Below are 16,398 nucleotides of genomic sequence, written 5' to 3' on the forward strand. Positions count from 1 at the left end.
CCTGTAGAGCAGTGGTTCTCAACCTTTCTAATGCCGCGACCCCATAATACAGTTCCCCATGTTGTGGTGACCCCCAACCACTTATACATCACCGGGTGCCAGGGGCGTGGCCAAAGAAAAGGGGGAAAAAATGGCGGACAGCCTTGTTTGGTGACCCCCGTGAAATGGTCATTCGACCCCAAATGGGGTCCCGACCCACAGGTTGAGAACCACTGCTGTAGAGAACCTGGGAGATGACCTTGAAGGAAATAAACAAAAAGCATTTATAAACAAAGAGGGTGGATTTAGACACATCTTTTCCAAGGCCTTCATGGTTACTCTACTACGTGCTAGTTTATGGCATGTTTCTTGACTACCATTCCCTTTAGTGTTTATAGTTGTTCCTAAAATATACCACTTCTGCATTTTCATTATCAATTCTAAGTTGCAATACTTTGTATAATTAGTTACATTTAATCTTAATACTGTTTTTGTGCTGTGCTCTGACTTTCATTACTGGATTTTGAAAATTATTTGCATTTTCATCTATTAAATATTTATATACAACTTTTGAGTTAAAAATATCAGCTGTATATCAATATTAGCATTTTGTAGTTTTACCCATAATATAATTAAAAATGCATATTTTCCCCCACCCTACATGGGATCTGTATAGCTTCTCCTCTGATGGTGTTCTGTAAGTCTTTAAAAGCTTGGCTGTTCTTCCAATCCTTGGGTCAGAGTGTTAGGGGGCCATTTTGTTAGAGGGACTATGTTTGTCCAGACGCTTGGGATTTTGTTTTCTTTTTCTTCTTATTTTTAATGTAAGCTAGCCAGAATAATTGTGAGATCAGGTAGCTCATGAATAAATAAATGTTGATCTAAGATCTATATAAAGGAGACTGAATTGTCTAGATGTACAGTATTTCACTTTCAGGTGGTACAACACAAAAATATTATCTAGCAGCAAGTTCCCCATTTGAAATCCTTCATGCAGCCATTTGTGCCAATTCTGGTTCAGATATCTAACATAAAATTTTCCTATTATACTCAAAAGGCTAATAGATTAGATGAATCCCCTTACTGTCTTGTGAATAAGCATAGCAATCACCTTCTTCTAGTCCTTGGGAATATTTTCTGTTTTGGAAGTAAATTAAGAAGAAAGAAGAGCTGCCCATGTGTCAGAAAGCTTAATAAGAAATTTTGGTGAGATACAATTGTATCTGGGGCTTAGGAAATCTGAAAGGGAGACCAGCAGACAAGAATCTTAACATGGAACCATAGTGCCTTCATTTCAAAAGATAGTTTGAAATTGCTTTGAAATGAATAGGGTAGATTCCTATAATACAGGGATAAGTAATCTAGTGCCCACCCAGCATTTTAGATTTCAGTTCCATTAGCTTCAGCTAATATAATCAGAAGTAATAGAAGGTGTAATTGAAAATATCTAGAAGGAACCAGTTGCTTGTAGATTCTTGCTGAGTGGCCCTCTGAAATATGGATTCTACTCCTCTTCCTCTTCCTCCCCACCACCACCACTTCAAGAGTCAAGGGAGATTCAAAGTTATTTGATGCTGTTGTGCATCTTTGATGAAGTATACATTGACTCCTATTATTAACAGATACAGAATTATCTTTTTAAAAAAGTTTAAAATAAAATTCAAGAAATATATGTTATAGAAAATTAAAGTTAGCTTATTCTGTGGAATGATTCTTTTTCTGCTTGTGCAAATTCAGCTTTTCTATTGGAAAACCACAGAGAGGAAATATTAGTCACAAGAAGAAGGAAGTCTAATAAATATAGACTATTAAGCCAAAATTAGAAAAAAAAAGTATAGTTGTGTTGCCATTCTCTATAGCAACAATAGGTTGCACTTGGGTCCTTTATTGTGACATTTGAGTTCTCATGAGCACTTTTATGCTTTCATTTTAAAACTCATCATTACAGGGTTGTGTATAAAACTACATTAACAAAAATTCTAATATAGTTTATTTAACTGCGTTAACCACCATGCGCTTTCTTCCAAGCACCTGTGATTGACATCAATGAGTCTATTTTTGCTTTTGCTTTTCATTTTCATAAAATTTAGTTGAGGCAGATCAGAATGAAATATTCTGAGCCTAAGATCTGCTAATGCATTTTATATGATTTAAAATCATGTCTCTTTGATCAAAGCCAAGATTCTAAGCCAAGACCCTATAGCATTTTGGACTGCAGTGTAATAGGATATAGCCAATGAAGAATTCCACAATATCCCATTTTATTTTATTTTATTAGAAAAGAACTGAAATGATTGGCTTGGTAGGTTCCTTGTACAATTACAATGAACAGACATTTCCAGACCTATGGCATGAACTTTGACTTTTTTGTACTGCATTTTATTTGTGAAATTTGTACACCATCTCAGTCTTGAATAGCAGTTGATATTCAAATCAAGGAAGCTAGTCTGGTTGTATTGTTTTAATAGCTTTTGTCCCTGAAATAGCCTATGGCTGCTGTTTGTGGGTAATTTATCCTCCAGAAGATTTATTCTTTTTTATTTAGAGATCAGCTTTGATCCTAAATAGCCTTTTTTTTTTTTTGCTGTTGGAACAAAATTGTTTCCTGAAATACTGTCTTTTTAAAGAAAATACAAAAAAGAACTCTAATTTAGAAACAATAGGTGGAGGACCCTATTGTTTGAATTTTGGAGGGAAAGCAGTAAAAATTTTCCATTTTTGAAACAGCAGTTAATAATATTTAAAATTTTATGGACTTCATTATTTCAATAATACTCAAATATGACCTTTAATAATCTCAACAATCATGGTCACCAATCTTACTAATCTAGTTTGCTTCATTTCTCCAAATTATCTATGTTGCCTATTTATTTTCCATTTTAATTGTAGTCTGAAGCATTTCAAAGTAAACCCTTATAGTATCTTTGACTTCTGCTGTGCCATGTCACTATACTTCATATGGAAATTCAAGGGTAATCCATTTCTCTAGATCAGGAGTGGGCAACTATGGCCCCTTTATGACTGTGGACTTCAATATCCAAAATTCCAGCTCAGGAATTCTGATAGTTGAAGTCCACAGGTCATAAAGGGGCCATAGTTGCCCAGTCCTGCTCTAGGTTCCTTGATATTAGGAAATAAAGAGAAAAGGAGGAAGGGAGGGGGACAATTGTTTTGGTGGACAATTGGTTGATAAATCAATTTGGGGGACAATTGTTTTGGGGAAAAATTTGTGATTAAAAAAAGAGGCTTGAGGGTAGGTAAAGGTGGGGTGAAGGATGTGAGATAGCTATATCAGAAGACTAGAAAAGAATCTTCTAGAAAAGGACTAGAAGAGAAAGCTGATGTTTAGATAGCATCAACAGGGCAGGGTGAAAAAAGCATAGAGACTAAGGGAAGGGTATATTTGATAATTAAGAATAGTGACTTATTCTTGGGCAGTAATGGGGAATCTAAGAGAAATGGCAGGAGGATTGTGACTTATCCCCCTGCCATTTAAAGAGTCCCTTTATTCCAACCACCACTTTTTGCTCTATGGTGATGGCCTTAGGTTCTGATAACACAAGTACATACAAAGACAAGACATTTCCTCTATTTATTTTTCAACGCCATATTTGAAACTTTGATTTTCAACACTAGTCCTTCCAAATAGAGGACTGAGGCTCTAAGAAGCATTCACAGTCTAGTGAACCTCTTATTAAGAGATGTGTATGTCTGGAGGTGTTCCTGTACACTCTGCCCAAAGAAATTAAAAGCATATATTCACCCACTAGCCTTTCAGCATGCAAGGAAATGAAACTTAATCTTACTTGGAATAAGAATATAAATCTTCACCCACATAAGTTACATCCTGAGGAACTAGTTCCTTTCTTGTTTTGAGTTTCCTCTTGGTGATAGATGTTTAGCATGCATTGTACATACATTTGATTTACTAGGAATATAGTTTTAGGACATTATGGTTTTGACCTAACATAATACAAAACAACACAATTGTTCATTTAAGTTATAGAAACTATAGCCTATAATGTCATAATGGGATTGGTATAGGATCATATCTGTATGACTTGGAAGAGGTATCAATGGAGGAGGATGAGTCAATTCTCTTTATTTAACTGTGTAGAAAAACACATGGCTATTCTGTAATGCCACTTCAAAATAACAGAATTACCTGATAGGTTTATGAACTTAAGCTTGACTTTCCTTCATTTTTTCCATAAAAAGAAACAGTTACTCACTTGGAATAACTCCAGATGAGCAGGGTGGTACTTTTTCTCCCATGCTTCTATAAGGTGTAGATTGAGTTCATCTTAATTTCTTACTGGGGCTGATATATGGTAGAGAGGAGAACCTTGAATTTTATATTTGATCTCCAAGCTTAATCTGTGATACAATGTAATGATGATGATACCTTCATAGTCAATTAAAAAAAGTTGCTTCATGTGTTCAGATTTTATATTTCATAACCTTCTAGGGCGTGCATGTCTACAAATAAAAATTCAGTATTTGGTAAGCTCTAAAACTTAAAATTATGAAGAGTTGTTTATAGAAAAATCTTCCTCAGTTATTATGTTTGAAAGAATGGAATAAATCCCAGTTTCCAGTCAAAATAATTATTAATTTACTAGTTACTACATGCATTATTTATAGAGATTTCCTATCTCTCTCTCACTTTTCCCCCTCCCCCCATCACAGAACTAGACTGCATTAGTGCAAAGTTACATCCTCTCCTAAATTAATCTGTGAAACCTCATTATAAGTGTACTTACTGTTCTTCAGTAAGTAAACAAAAGAAAACAAAAAAAGATTTCCTAAAGCAGCATTTCAAATGTGAATTGCATTTCAAATGTTTTGGTGACTCTTAGAAAATTAATTACAACTGCACCTGAAATAACATCATATTTCTACATAAATATTTGGGAAGAGAACAATCAAAGTTGTTTAACTGACTGCATCATATATTCTTTTATATTATAATTAAGAGAGAGATCAGTAACCTTCCTTATCAGTAATCAGATTCCTGATAAGTTACAACCTATCCTACGGTTTCTGCCTGCTGAGTACATGCCAAGCAGAGTTGGAGTACTCTGAATTCCTTTAATTAAACAGTGCCATCTATTGGGACCCAGAAAATATCCCTTTTCTATTGCAGAGCCTGCCCTCTGGAATATACCCCTTGAACAGATATTTAGAATAGAGTAGAGTAGAGTAGAGTAGAGTAGAGTAGAATAGAATAGAATAGAATAGAACAGAACAGAACAGAACAGAATAGAATAGAATAACAGAGTTGGAAGGGACCTTGTAGGTCATCTAATCCAACCCTTGGCCCAAGCAGGAGACCCTACACCATTTCTGACAGATGGCAATCCAGTCTCTTCTTGAAAGCTTCCAGTGATGAAGCTCCCACAACTTCTGAAGGCAAGCTGTTCCATTGGTTGATTGTTCTCACAAGGGTTCCACCTTGCTAGCATTTCATAACACCTTGAACACCTGGTTGGGCATTTGGATTCTATACAGCAACCAAATCCTATCTTGTATTGTGTTTTATGGTTTTTATTGGTTTGTGAGCTGCCCAGAGTTGGTTGGAATCGGCAATCCTTAAACTGGATTAAATAAAATAATTTGTACATGATGCAATTTATAAAGAAATGCTTAAAATCATACCAAGGAAGCAATCTTTATTTAAACCTTAATTTAAATAAAGCCAGTTCCTATTATGCTAAAAGCATATGCCATAATGTATATGTTCAGCAATATTGCTCAGTGAAGACAGCTGTAGCAGAATTTCTTGAAGTACATGAAAGCAAGGAAACTATTCTCTCTACATGTGTTTTGGTTGTATGTGACTTATGAGAAAATGGGAATGGAGGAATGAAAGTGAGTGAGTGAATATTTAGTTATCATTTATTTATGTATTTTGTATAGCTTCCCATATATATATTGCATACAGGTAGTCCTCGACTTACAACAGTCCATTTAGTGAACTTTCAAAGGTACAACAGCACTGAAAAAAGTGACTTATGACTTATGACGATTTTTTTTCATTTACGACCATTGCAGCATCCCCATGGTTACGTGATCAAAATTGAGATGCTTGGTAACTGACTCATATTTATGACGTGTGCAGTCATAACTTTCTGACAAGGAAAGTCAATGGGGAAGCCAGATTCATTTAACAACCGTGTGTTACTAACTTAACGACTGCAGTGATTCACTTAATAACTGTAGCAAGAAAGGTCGTAAAATGGTGCAAAATGTATTTAACAGATGCAACAGAAATTTTGGGGTCAATTGTAGTCGTAATTCGAGACCTATCTATTTTGTATAATCACCTACCTCACATAATGTCTCTGGGTGGCACATAATAAGACAATGAAAATTCATAAGAGCCATTAAAACAATCAATTTAAATTAAAAAGATAAAAATAGAATTTAAAAAAAAACCAGAATGTCAGTAAAACATACAGAGTACATTTCATTATTGTGTGTTGAACTGTTTATTTAATTATTCTATTTTGAATCAGTCTTGATTCCTGGAAACTGCCTGGACAAGTTCCTGCAGTTTTCTTGGCAAGAATTTTGGAACTGGTTGCTACTGTCTTTTTCCTAGAGCCAAGATTTATGATTAGCCACAGATTACTGAGCTGGATTTGTGCTTAAAACAGGACTAGAACTCAAAGTCTCCTGGGTTCTAACCTGGTGCCTTAATCAGTACACCAAACTGGCTCTTAAGAAGGTGAATAGATCCATTGTTTCAGAGAATTTGGGGTGAGCCTAAGTTAGAGAAAGAAATATTTCGATGAAGTGGGGATATTACTTGTCTCAGCATTACCACAATCAAAATTGAGAAATTCAAAATCTCACAGCTGTGCATACTTTGATTCTAAAAAGAGCCTTTCATTAAATTTATAGCACTAAAAAGGTTTATGGCTTGCTTTATTGGCCTATTAAAAAAAACATTAGGTGTATTGAGGCAGCTTTGTTGAACACTGGATTATATTAAAAGTACAAGAAAGTACCTGCCCTATTTTCTATTATAAAGGAGCATCTTCAAAATTTAAATTTGTGTGTATGGCCTTTATCATCTGTTTTTTGTTACATGAGTGAGTGTTCATGCTAAAATACAAAGCACAGAAACAAAAAAAGAGCAAAACCAAGATATGAAAAAGTCAATTATTTTAACTCTAATTGATTTTAGGAGTAGAATTATAAACACATTCATTTTCCTCCACTGAAATCAATGAGCCCTTGCTGTGCTGTGCATTTGATATATTGAATAGAAGGTTGAGCAAAGACTGAAGGGATCTGATTTTAAATCGCAATACAATCATGAAGCTGGCTGGGTAATTGAGACCAGTTACTGTCACTCCAGAAAACCTATTTCACATGCGGTTTGTGTACACAAAATGTGCTTTGTAGGAAAGTTGTGTTCAATTACAGCTGGCCATGAGCATTTAAACTTCCAGTATCAGACTTTCAATTAACAGGTGCTGCTGAGACTTTCTGATCTGCTGTTATATTACTTCATTGTGTATCCCATTTGAGAAATAATGTTTCAGTTATTTAAGATTTTATTCTTTTGAAGGGGTGACACTGATTTTTTTTTTGTTTTAACTTTTTAAAATTCACTGACTCATACTTTTGGCCTTAATTCTTTTTAATCATTAGTTTTAAACCATCGTCTAAACTTTTTAAATCAATTATACATTGGGTTTTTCTTTTTAATGAGTTAAACCCCACTTCTAGATGATACTTTCATGATAAAGCCAGGTAGAAATATCATTTACATATGTAATAAATGCTATTTAATTTGGCTGGTGAACAAGCAAAAAGACTAAGCTGATACGTGAATTGATTTCTGTATTTATATGCAAGTAATTATACATATTCTGCTTGGCTTAGTAGTCTTTAGAAGCTAGGTTTCTGAAATAGGTTCTGTTAAGCAAGGCAATATCACATTTCCATTCCCTTGTATCTATGCACAAATGAAGGAATTGGGATTGTGATAAATGCTGGACACTTGACTACTCATCAAAGCTTTCTATCTTAGGAGTAAAACTGTGTTCTCCTTACAGAACAATGCCACCCCAAAGGGATTTCAGCTCCACAGAAAATATCCCATCAGTCTTCATATTCTATGATGACATGGTATTTATTTAAATGCAATATATGTAACTATGTGCACATGTTCCTTTTCTCAGAGGTTGAGAGTGCGGTCTTCATTTCAATAGGATTGGTACAGAGATATTCTAAACATGTTAGACCTATACTAACTACAGTGGTTGTGTGTACCTGATGAGTCCCAATAAGGATGTCACACATCCTTAATTAATGTGTAACACAGAAAATAGTTGTAGGATCCAATCTGGGTTGGTTATTGGAACCAAACGTTTAGTCTTCCAAGCTTTCAAGGTTATGTTGGAACATCCTGAAGGAACTTCCTCCTAGCAGAGTGTGTGCTTTGGGCTTTTCTGTGTGTGATATTTATATGGTGTCTGGTTGTGTGTGGCATTTTAGTTATTGATTGTGGTTTTGATGGCCCGCTATTACATCATTGGTTGTTGTTTCCTTGTGCTGCCAAGCCCTCTCTTAAGGGCTGAAATAGTCCATTTCACCCAGAGCGATGGAGTCACGAAATATCCAATATGAGAGTGTGACATAATAACAGTTCTATCTTTCTAGTCTGAGAGTTCATAAAAAGGAAGATAAGTGCTACTCACACAGTTTGCTCCTCAAAACATTCTCCATTTCTCTTCTAGGAGCTCTTAAAAAAAATGTAGATAACAAAAACATTTCATAGAAATACATATTTTGTACAATGTGTCTGCCTCATGTCAGAGTAGATATCATATAACATGCAATTAATATTTTTAAATATTTTATATAAGTACTGCAAAGTAAATGACTAATCACCCACAACTTACCCTGTATTGATTGGCTTCTATTCTAAAACAGGAGTCTCCAAACTTGACAATTTTAAGATACGTGGACGTCAACTCCCAGAATTCTAGGAATTGAAGTCCACAAGTCTTTAAAATTGCCAAATTTGGAGATTCCTGTTCTAAAACATGAAATACATTCTTCTTAGGAGGCTGTTTTGCACAGTGGTTGCAAAAGTAACATTCACAGGAATAAGGAAAAATAACCACATGTAATCTGTGTTTGTATTCTTGTAAGTCTCATGGTGATCCAAAATCATGTGGGGCATTTCTTCCTCTTTTTGTGTGAGAGTGAACAATAGTTCCCAGCAAACACCAACCTACTTTAAGTCTGCCTTAGACAAAAACCAGACCACCATAGCCATATCATCAGCTGTTGTGAATCAGTAGGAGTCAGTTATACTCGTCTAGGCTGTAAATCCCAGCCATCAATCCATATCCTCTCCTCTAAATACCTCCCTTTTTACATGGATCTCATCCCCCAATTTGTTTTACTGTTAAATATTTTCAGGCTAAGAATACAGAGCTGCCTGTCTTTTCCCCAGCACTTCCCAAAATTGCTACCTTATTGCATTTTTTTTTATCATGACAGAATAATTCAGAAGTGACATTGACAATATTCAATTAATTTAAGTGAATTTAAAATCAAATTCCATTTTGTCCTGGCCCCATTCACTTCTTGTCTCCCCACATATCCTTCCCTGTTCTCAGCTCTGCAATTTTACAGCAGAGTTGCAATAAAGGGCCTAGGTTTCAACAGCCAATTTCAGTTCTAAATTAAGAGGAAATAAACATGTGGCAATAAATTGCTATGCTATAAAGCTCCCAAGGCATGTTTCATAAGAATATCTTTTTGTGCAGTCATTAAGGTTTCTGTAGCTAGGGCTACTTGTAATATCTATTTATGTAAGAGAGCAATAGGCAGTTGCACTTGGTTTCACTGTGTATAATGAATATACTCAAACTGCTGATAAATACCAAGTCTAGCCCTACAAAACTTGTTTTATGCCTTGTAAAATCAGGCCCAGGCCATTAAGTTTTGTTAAGAAAAATCCATCTAAACCATCTATTACTAAGCTTTCATTTGCAGAGTTCCTGAGTTGAAGCAGTCCATAAGTGGGTATGCCTGTTTTGAAGCTTAATTGACATTATTATCATGTAAGAAGTTTATTCCTTTACAAAAGAGAAGATTCATGATGGGGGGGTGGAGACAATTAATTGAGCAATCAGAGATAACAGGTACCCATAATAGACCAAATTTAAATATTATGTTTTTATGGAGTCATCTCTTTTTTGTGCATTTTAGCATATTGATATGTTGGTTTTTAAACAAAATATAGTAGAAACATTCCCAATATTTAAACCAGCATACTTCGGAAGAAAATGCTTAAAGTATTTTGCTATTAAATAATTGGGATTTTTTTAAAAAAAACAAACTACAACCTAATACAGGTAGCCCTTGAGTTACAACTACAATTGGGATCAGAATTTCCATTGCTAAGTAAGGTGGATGTTGAGTGCATTGTGCCTGATTTTATAGCCTTTTTTGCCACAGTTGTTAAGTGAATCAGTGTACTTACTAAGTGAATCAGATCATCATTCAACAAATTTGGCTTGCCATTGATTTTGCTTGTTGGAAACCAGCTGGGAAGATCACAAATGGTGATCTTGTTGTCTCCAGGATGCTGCAACCATTATAAAGACATGCTATTTGCCAAATACCCAAATTTTGATCATGTGACTGCTATGGTTATACGTGTGAGGACCAGTTGTAAATCACTTTTTAGTGCTGTCATAACTGTGAATAGTCACTAAACACATGGCTGTTAAGTTGAGGACTACCTGGTGTTTTTCTGATTTCTTCTGAATGCTTTTTGTCTTCCCAGTCTAGTTCCCTTCCTTGTACTAAAACGGGTTTAACCCATTTTAACCAGTCAAAGTCAACCATGTCCTATTACCTAACTGAGCTTTTTAATTATAACTATACAAAAGCAAAACCTGAAACAAAATTGTATGTTTTCAGGTACTGGGAATGTTCTTGGTTTCATCTCTTCATAGAGCTAAAACTGGCTTGTATCATACCAATTTTTAACATTCCTGTGTGAAGTTATATAAGATCACTAACTAAACATTTGGGATCCAAACCCTAATTTTTATAATATACCATATAAAAGATAAAATGCCTTTGCTCGGGTATAAATGCCACTTTGGCAGAATCTTTAAAGTGATTTCTGTTTCTTGGAAATACTGTAGATAGGGCTCTCTATAATATGAAATCTCTAACCATGGGCAAGATCCATGTCTCTTTTGGCCATTTATCTCACAGTAACTGCCCAAAATTGCTAGGCAAGGTCATCTATCACAATCTTGATGAGACTTAAAGACTGTCATCTCAGACTAAACCAGAGACGTTGCTGAGGTTTTAACCAGAATACAGAAGTCCTGAGGGACTAGATGGATTAAAATAAACTCACATTAAATTCGTGCAAGGTAGAGAAGCTAGTTGTGTAATGGGTTGATCTGGCTCACATCTGCCAACAATTTCTATTCTAGATGAGGTCTTACTTCTTCAGAAGGAGCAGGTTTATAACTTGGAGGTTCCGCTGGATGCATTGCTTCTGTCCAACAGATGGAAGCTGTGACCAGGGACACCTTGTCTGGTTGCATTATTTTGACTTCACTTGCAAGCCTTTCACAGACTGGAAAGCTGTTGATGTCAGTGGTGCTTTCCCTAATTTTCTTACATTTGGACTACCAATGCACTTAATGTGACCTGCTCCTGTTAACATCGGTTGCTGCCTGGAGCTGCCAGTGGTCTAAATTTTAATGATTATACATTCTCCTACTGTGTCATGGAAAGACTTTCATATACCTGTAAAATCCTGGGAATTTGAGCCTTATTATATTTCTGTTGTGCCCTAAAATATCAAAAGTATAAAATTTCAAAGGATCACCAGAAAAAAAACTATCCTTGCTGTTTCTTTCTGAGGGCAGCAAACTTATCAGTGATATTTTGGCCAAGATGTTTTCATTCAGACACGGGAGATGTGTAGGTTTCAGTTTTTTAAAAAACTGTTTGTAGATCAGCTTACAACAAATTCAGCAAGGTCACAGAACCTCATTATTTGTTTAGGAAATAATTAGTTTTGCACTGCATTTCTCAGCAGGAAGTTTTTATCAAGCTGGGGAGAGGCTATATCTGGTTCAGGAAGTCACACGTTATGCTGTGCAGGCTTGCTTTTAAGGTGCACACCTAAATGCTGCTTTCTAGATCAGCAAATGTTCTGATTTGAGATAGGTGGGCAGGGTTTCCTTATTACACATGAAAAAATTATCTGCTGCTTTCACAGTTCCTTTCAAATAATGGGTTTTGCTGTTCATGCCACTGATGTGATTATATCCAAGAATGTGCTGCAAGAAGCATTATGAAAAGTATGCTCTAAAAGAAATTTTTAAAAACTGAATAGGCAGCTTATCCACTATATTATTGTCAGTAGCAGCTTATAATAGTTTAACACTGAGAAGAGTTGTTTATAATAGACTTTATTTTTTTTCCCCTGAGTTGTTTTTGCACCCTTAAAATGTATTATTACAATGTTTGGAAAATGCATTGTTAAAAGATGTCCAGAATTTAACTATTCTATGACTTTCTACATTACAGGATCCTATACCTACAGGAATAAATCCTCTGAGAGGTCCCCAAGCTGGAGGAACAGTTCTAACTATCAGTGGCACAAACTTAGCCACAGGTTCTATTGAAGATGTTAGTGTTTACCTTGATGAAGAACCCTGCAGAGTGTAAGTATAAGATCCATGACCTGTTCTTAATATCCCAGCCCACCTACTGCCTTATATACTGTTGAGCCATTTGTATCATGTATTCCAACCTACATTCTGTCAGTAGAACAATTGGTTATCTTGATAACAACATGTTATTAATTCTTTAATTGTATGGTGTTTGTTTTTCAATATTATTCTATTCAGCATTAACACAGGATTAGGAACTACACTCCTAGCATGTCTAACTACTAGCCATTGATGTAAGTGAACTAGGCATGTGAACAAAACGTTCCAAATCTAAAAAATACCAACTTAATGTAATTGCAGCCATCACAGCAACCTGAAATAAATTACCATTGTTAAGTGAGGTTTTCCTGTGTTAATTAAAGAGCCAACATGAAAAGGAATAGGAGTATAGCACCTTCAAAGAAATGGCATCCAGAGTAGAAAATGTCAAAATATGGTGTGGCGTCATGATCCTTGCCTTACCCTTTGGGTTGTTGCATATATAGAAGGGGCAAGATTTAGATCATGATAACATTTTAATTCCTTTGATAATGCCATTAATTAAGAGTAACAGATCAAAATGCCTCTTTATATATAGGCACGCTGTTTTTCTAGTTGCTTATAGGTCCACCATTGAATCTATAATTTTCCAGGCAAGAGCAAAATCAAAAACAAAATAGTTTTAAAGTGCCTCATTTTTATAGTGTGGGACTCTGAAAAAATGGCAGTGGTGATGAGTCATAGCAAAGCCATTTGACAGTAAGGTGAATACACAGGGTTAAAAGATGGAAGTTACAGCTAATTATTTCTAATAGGTGATAAACAGGGGTGATATTTATCACTGCTTTGTGAATTAAAGGTGGAAAATATATTATCTACATAACTTTCAACAGTACAACAATTTGAGGTATTTTGGGTTGTCTGGAAGAGTTCAGTAATAAATTGGTATTATCCACTTCAGAGAGTCCAGTTTGATGGAGGGGAACAGAATTGCTTTGGTTAATATGTCATGCTCAGCCTGTGGAATACTTGAATTGCCCTTCATTGAAAATTAGTTGGTTTGTATTGCTCAAGTAATGTGGTAATTAATCATGTGCTTCAGCCTTAATTAAGGAATATTTGCAATATGAGTGAATCAAGCTTTATCTATTTATCATATTTGTATTCCATCTGGGTGATTCAGGAACAGTTTAGGTTCATTTTAAGTTCTTCTACTTTGTACTTCTTAGATGGTAATCTTGATATCACCTTGCAATTACATGCTTGATTTTAGGAAGGCCTGTACGCTCTCAGTCTAGTATTTTTTTCTGAAAGGCACATAATTGGAGTGCTAATATTGTTGCAGTATTTGAACACCCTCAAAAACTATAATTGAACACAGCATGGGTTATGTTAGCAGATGTTAATGCTGGCATTGAAGACTTGCACACCATGTTGCAACATTAAAATCAAAAGAACTATAGAAATGATTAAATTTGGAAATATAACTTTAAATGCTATCATAAAGATTATGTATAATATATATTATGCACACACATACTTACGTAATATTTCCATGGAGGAGAAAATGTCAGTAAACGTTGTGTATATATTCTGTTATACTGATGTCTTAAATGAGACTTTACAACTTGTGAGCTGGCTTTTTCTCGACAATGTGGCTGGTCAGTTCGAACGTAAAAGGAAATAATATTCTGTGGGTGTTTTTAAATTTATTTTTCCATGCAGAAAAGACATTAGGTCACATTGGCTAAGTAGTGTTATACAGTATGATGTAGTGTAATATATTATAGATGTAGTATAAAAAAGACAACTTCCCATGAAACACTTAAAGGACCATAGTTAGGGCAATTCTCAAGCATCTCAATTGGAAGAGAGAAGATTGAAATGGTATAATGAATGAATGAATGAATTTATGAATGAATGAATGAATGAAACCATAGAAAAGGCCATGCTGAAACTGGCCTTTATTTATGTTGAAATAACTTCTATCTATGATACTGGCATTTTCTTTAAAAAAAAAAAAAGATATCCCAGTATTATTGAACAACGTGCTGATAGTAGAATCATAAGTCACTTCTTTAGGCATTTCTAAGAAAGATGATTTAGATATGCAAAAGCCAGAGCAGAAACTTGCACACATCATTAATGCTCACCCGTTCTTAATTGGTAATATTTTTTCCTAACTAAAAAAGAAGCATTTTTGAAATCCTCTCCCTATCACACTGAGCAAAATTATTATAATCTAATAGTAAAGCTAAATCCCAGGCTACATTGGACTGAATCAAATATCCGGAAAGCCAAATTGTAGAGTACTGCTGTGTTCTCTTCCCCCACAATAGGACACCTGTTTGGGTGGTGAAGGTGGTTTCTCAGGCAACTGATTTTCCTAATTCACTCTTTCTTTTTGAAACTCCTCCTTTCCTTTATCTAGATGTGAAATTCGAAATAGTGATGTCTTAATAAACTTGATAAAATAAGTTGTTTGATTATTTTTTTCCCCTTTGCCCTACTCTTAAATAGTATCACATTTGGGCAAGAAATCGTTTGTATTACTGGACCAAGCAACAAGAAGCTACCTGTTTCTGTAACTTTACAGCACGGAAATACCAAAAAAGAAATACAGAATGTACAATTTACCTACAGTGAAAATCCTACCGTTAGCAAGATCACCCCTGAAGTCAGCATTCGGAGGTAATAAAATGGTTCTGTTATAAAGATTTGTTCAGGTTTAATGAGATTTTTTCCCCCAGTGTAATTATTAGATAACTACTACTTTAGGTCTTGGCAGTCATAATAAATGTAACATAATTGCATCTTTCTTCTAAAATAAAAGTCATCAACTTCAGGTAAGGTAAATGTTTTCATCCATTTAAGAATTAATGAAAAAATTATCAGGCGCTTGTGTGACTGCTTATTTCATCTAAAAAAATTTAAATTATTGATTTACAAAATTAAAGGAAAACATTCAACGTGATCTTTAATATAGGAAGCTGTTTAAACTGTGTTAAACATTGGCCTATAGCAGTGTTTCTCAACCTTGACAATTTTAAGGCATGTGGACTTGAACTCCCAGAATTCCACAGCCAGCATTGCTGGCTGTGGAATTCTGGGAGTTGAAGTCCACATGCCTTAAAATTGTCAAGGTTGAGAAACACTGGCCTATAGGGTTCAATTCTGTTTATGCTAGATAACACTTCAGGCTAGTGCAGTGCTCCTCAGCATTGGCAATTCTAAAACGTGTGGATTTCAACTCCCAGAATTCCTCAGCTAGCATGGGGAATTCTGGGAGTTCAAGTCCACACATTTTACAGTTGCTAAAGTTGAGAAACAGTGTTCTTGAATTTTTATGTTATATCTGGAGACCAAACACAGAACTATGTGTGAAAATCAAAAATAAATTTCTTAATTTATTTAAGAAATATAACTTGTCCATAAGGTTTACATGGCTGTTTTAAATTTTCTGCTTCACAGTTTCGAGTTTATTTTTCTGATTAGTGATAACTCAGGATTGTTGCTGGATAATATAATAAAAACAAAACAACGCTATGCAGACCAAGAGCAACTGAGAAGCAGGGACACAAACCATAGTTAATATGTCATTCTAGTGTCTTTCCAATCAGTTGAACTCTACACCATGCATTTATAGCTATAGCTTTTTAGTTTCTTGAAGGAATCTCTGCTTGTTTTAGCAGTGGTGATA

General features: G+C 35.0%; 1 protein-coding gene across 13 annotated transcripts in view; it reads left to right on the plus strand.

Moving 5' to 3' along the window:
• PLXNB2 (plexin B2) overlaps positions 1-16,398 on the plus strand; it is a 404,398-nt gene that overhangs the window by 341,413 nt on the left and 46,587 nt on the right. For all 13 annotated transcript variants that reach the window (XM_039338498.1, XM_039338541.1, XM_039338548.1 and 10 more), the window contains 2 exons: positions 12,574-12,710; positions 15,219-15,389. In XM_039338498.1, the coding sequence (XP_039194432.1) occupies positions 12,574-12,710; positions 15,219-15,389 (308 nt within the window). The remainder of the gene's footprint in view (positions 1-12,573; positions 12,711-15,218; positions 15,390-16,398) is intronic.

This window comes from Crotalus tigris, unplaced genomic scaffold, assembly GCF_016545835.1.
Source record: "Crotalus tigris isolate CLP2741 ecotype Arizona unplaced genomic scaffold, ASM1654583v1 scf7180000017549.6302385, whole genome shotgun sequence".
Taxonomy (NCBI): Eukaryota; Metazoa; Chordata; class Lepidosauria; order Squamata; family Viperidae; genus Crotalus; species Crotalus tigris.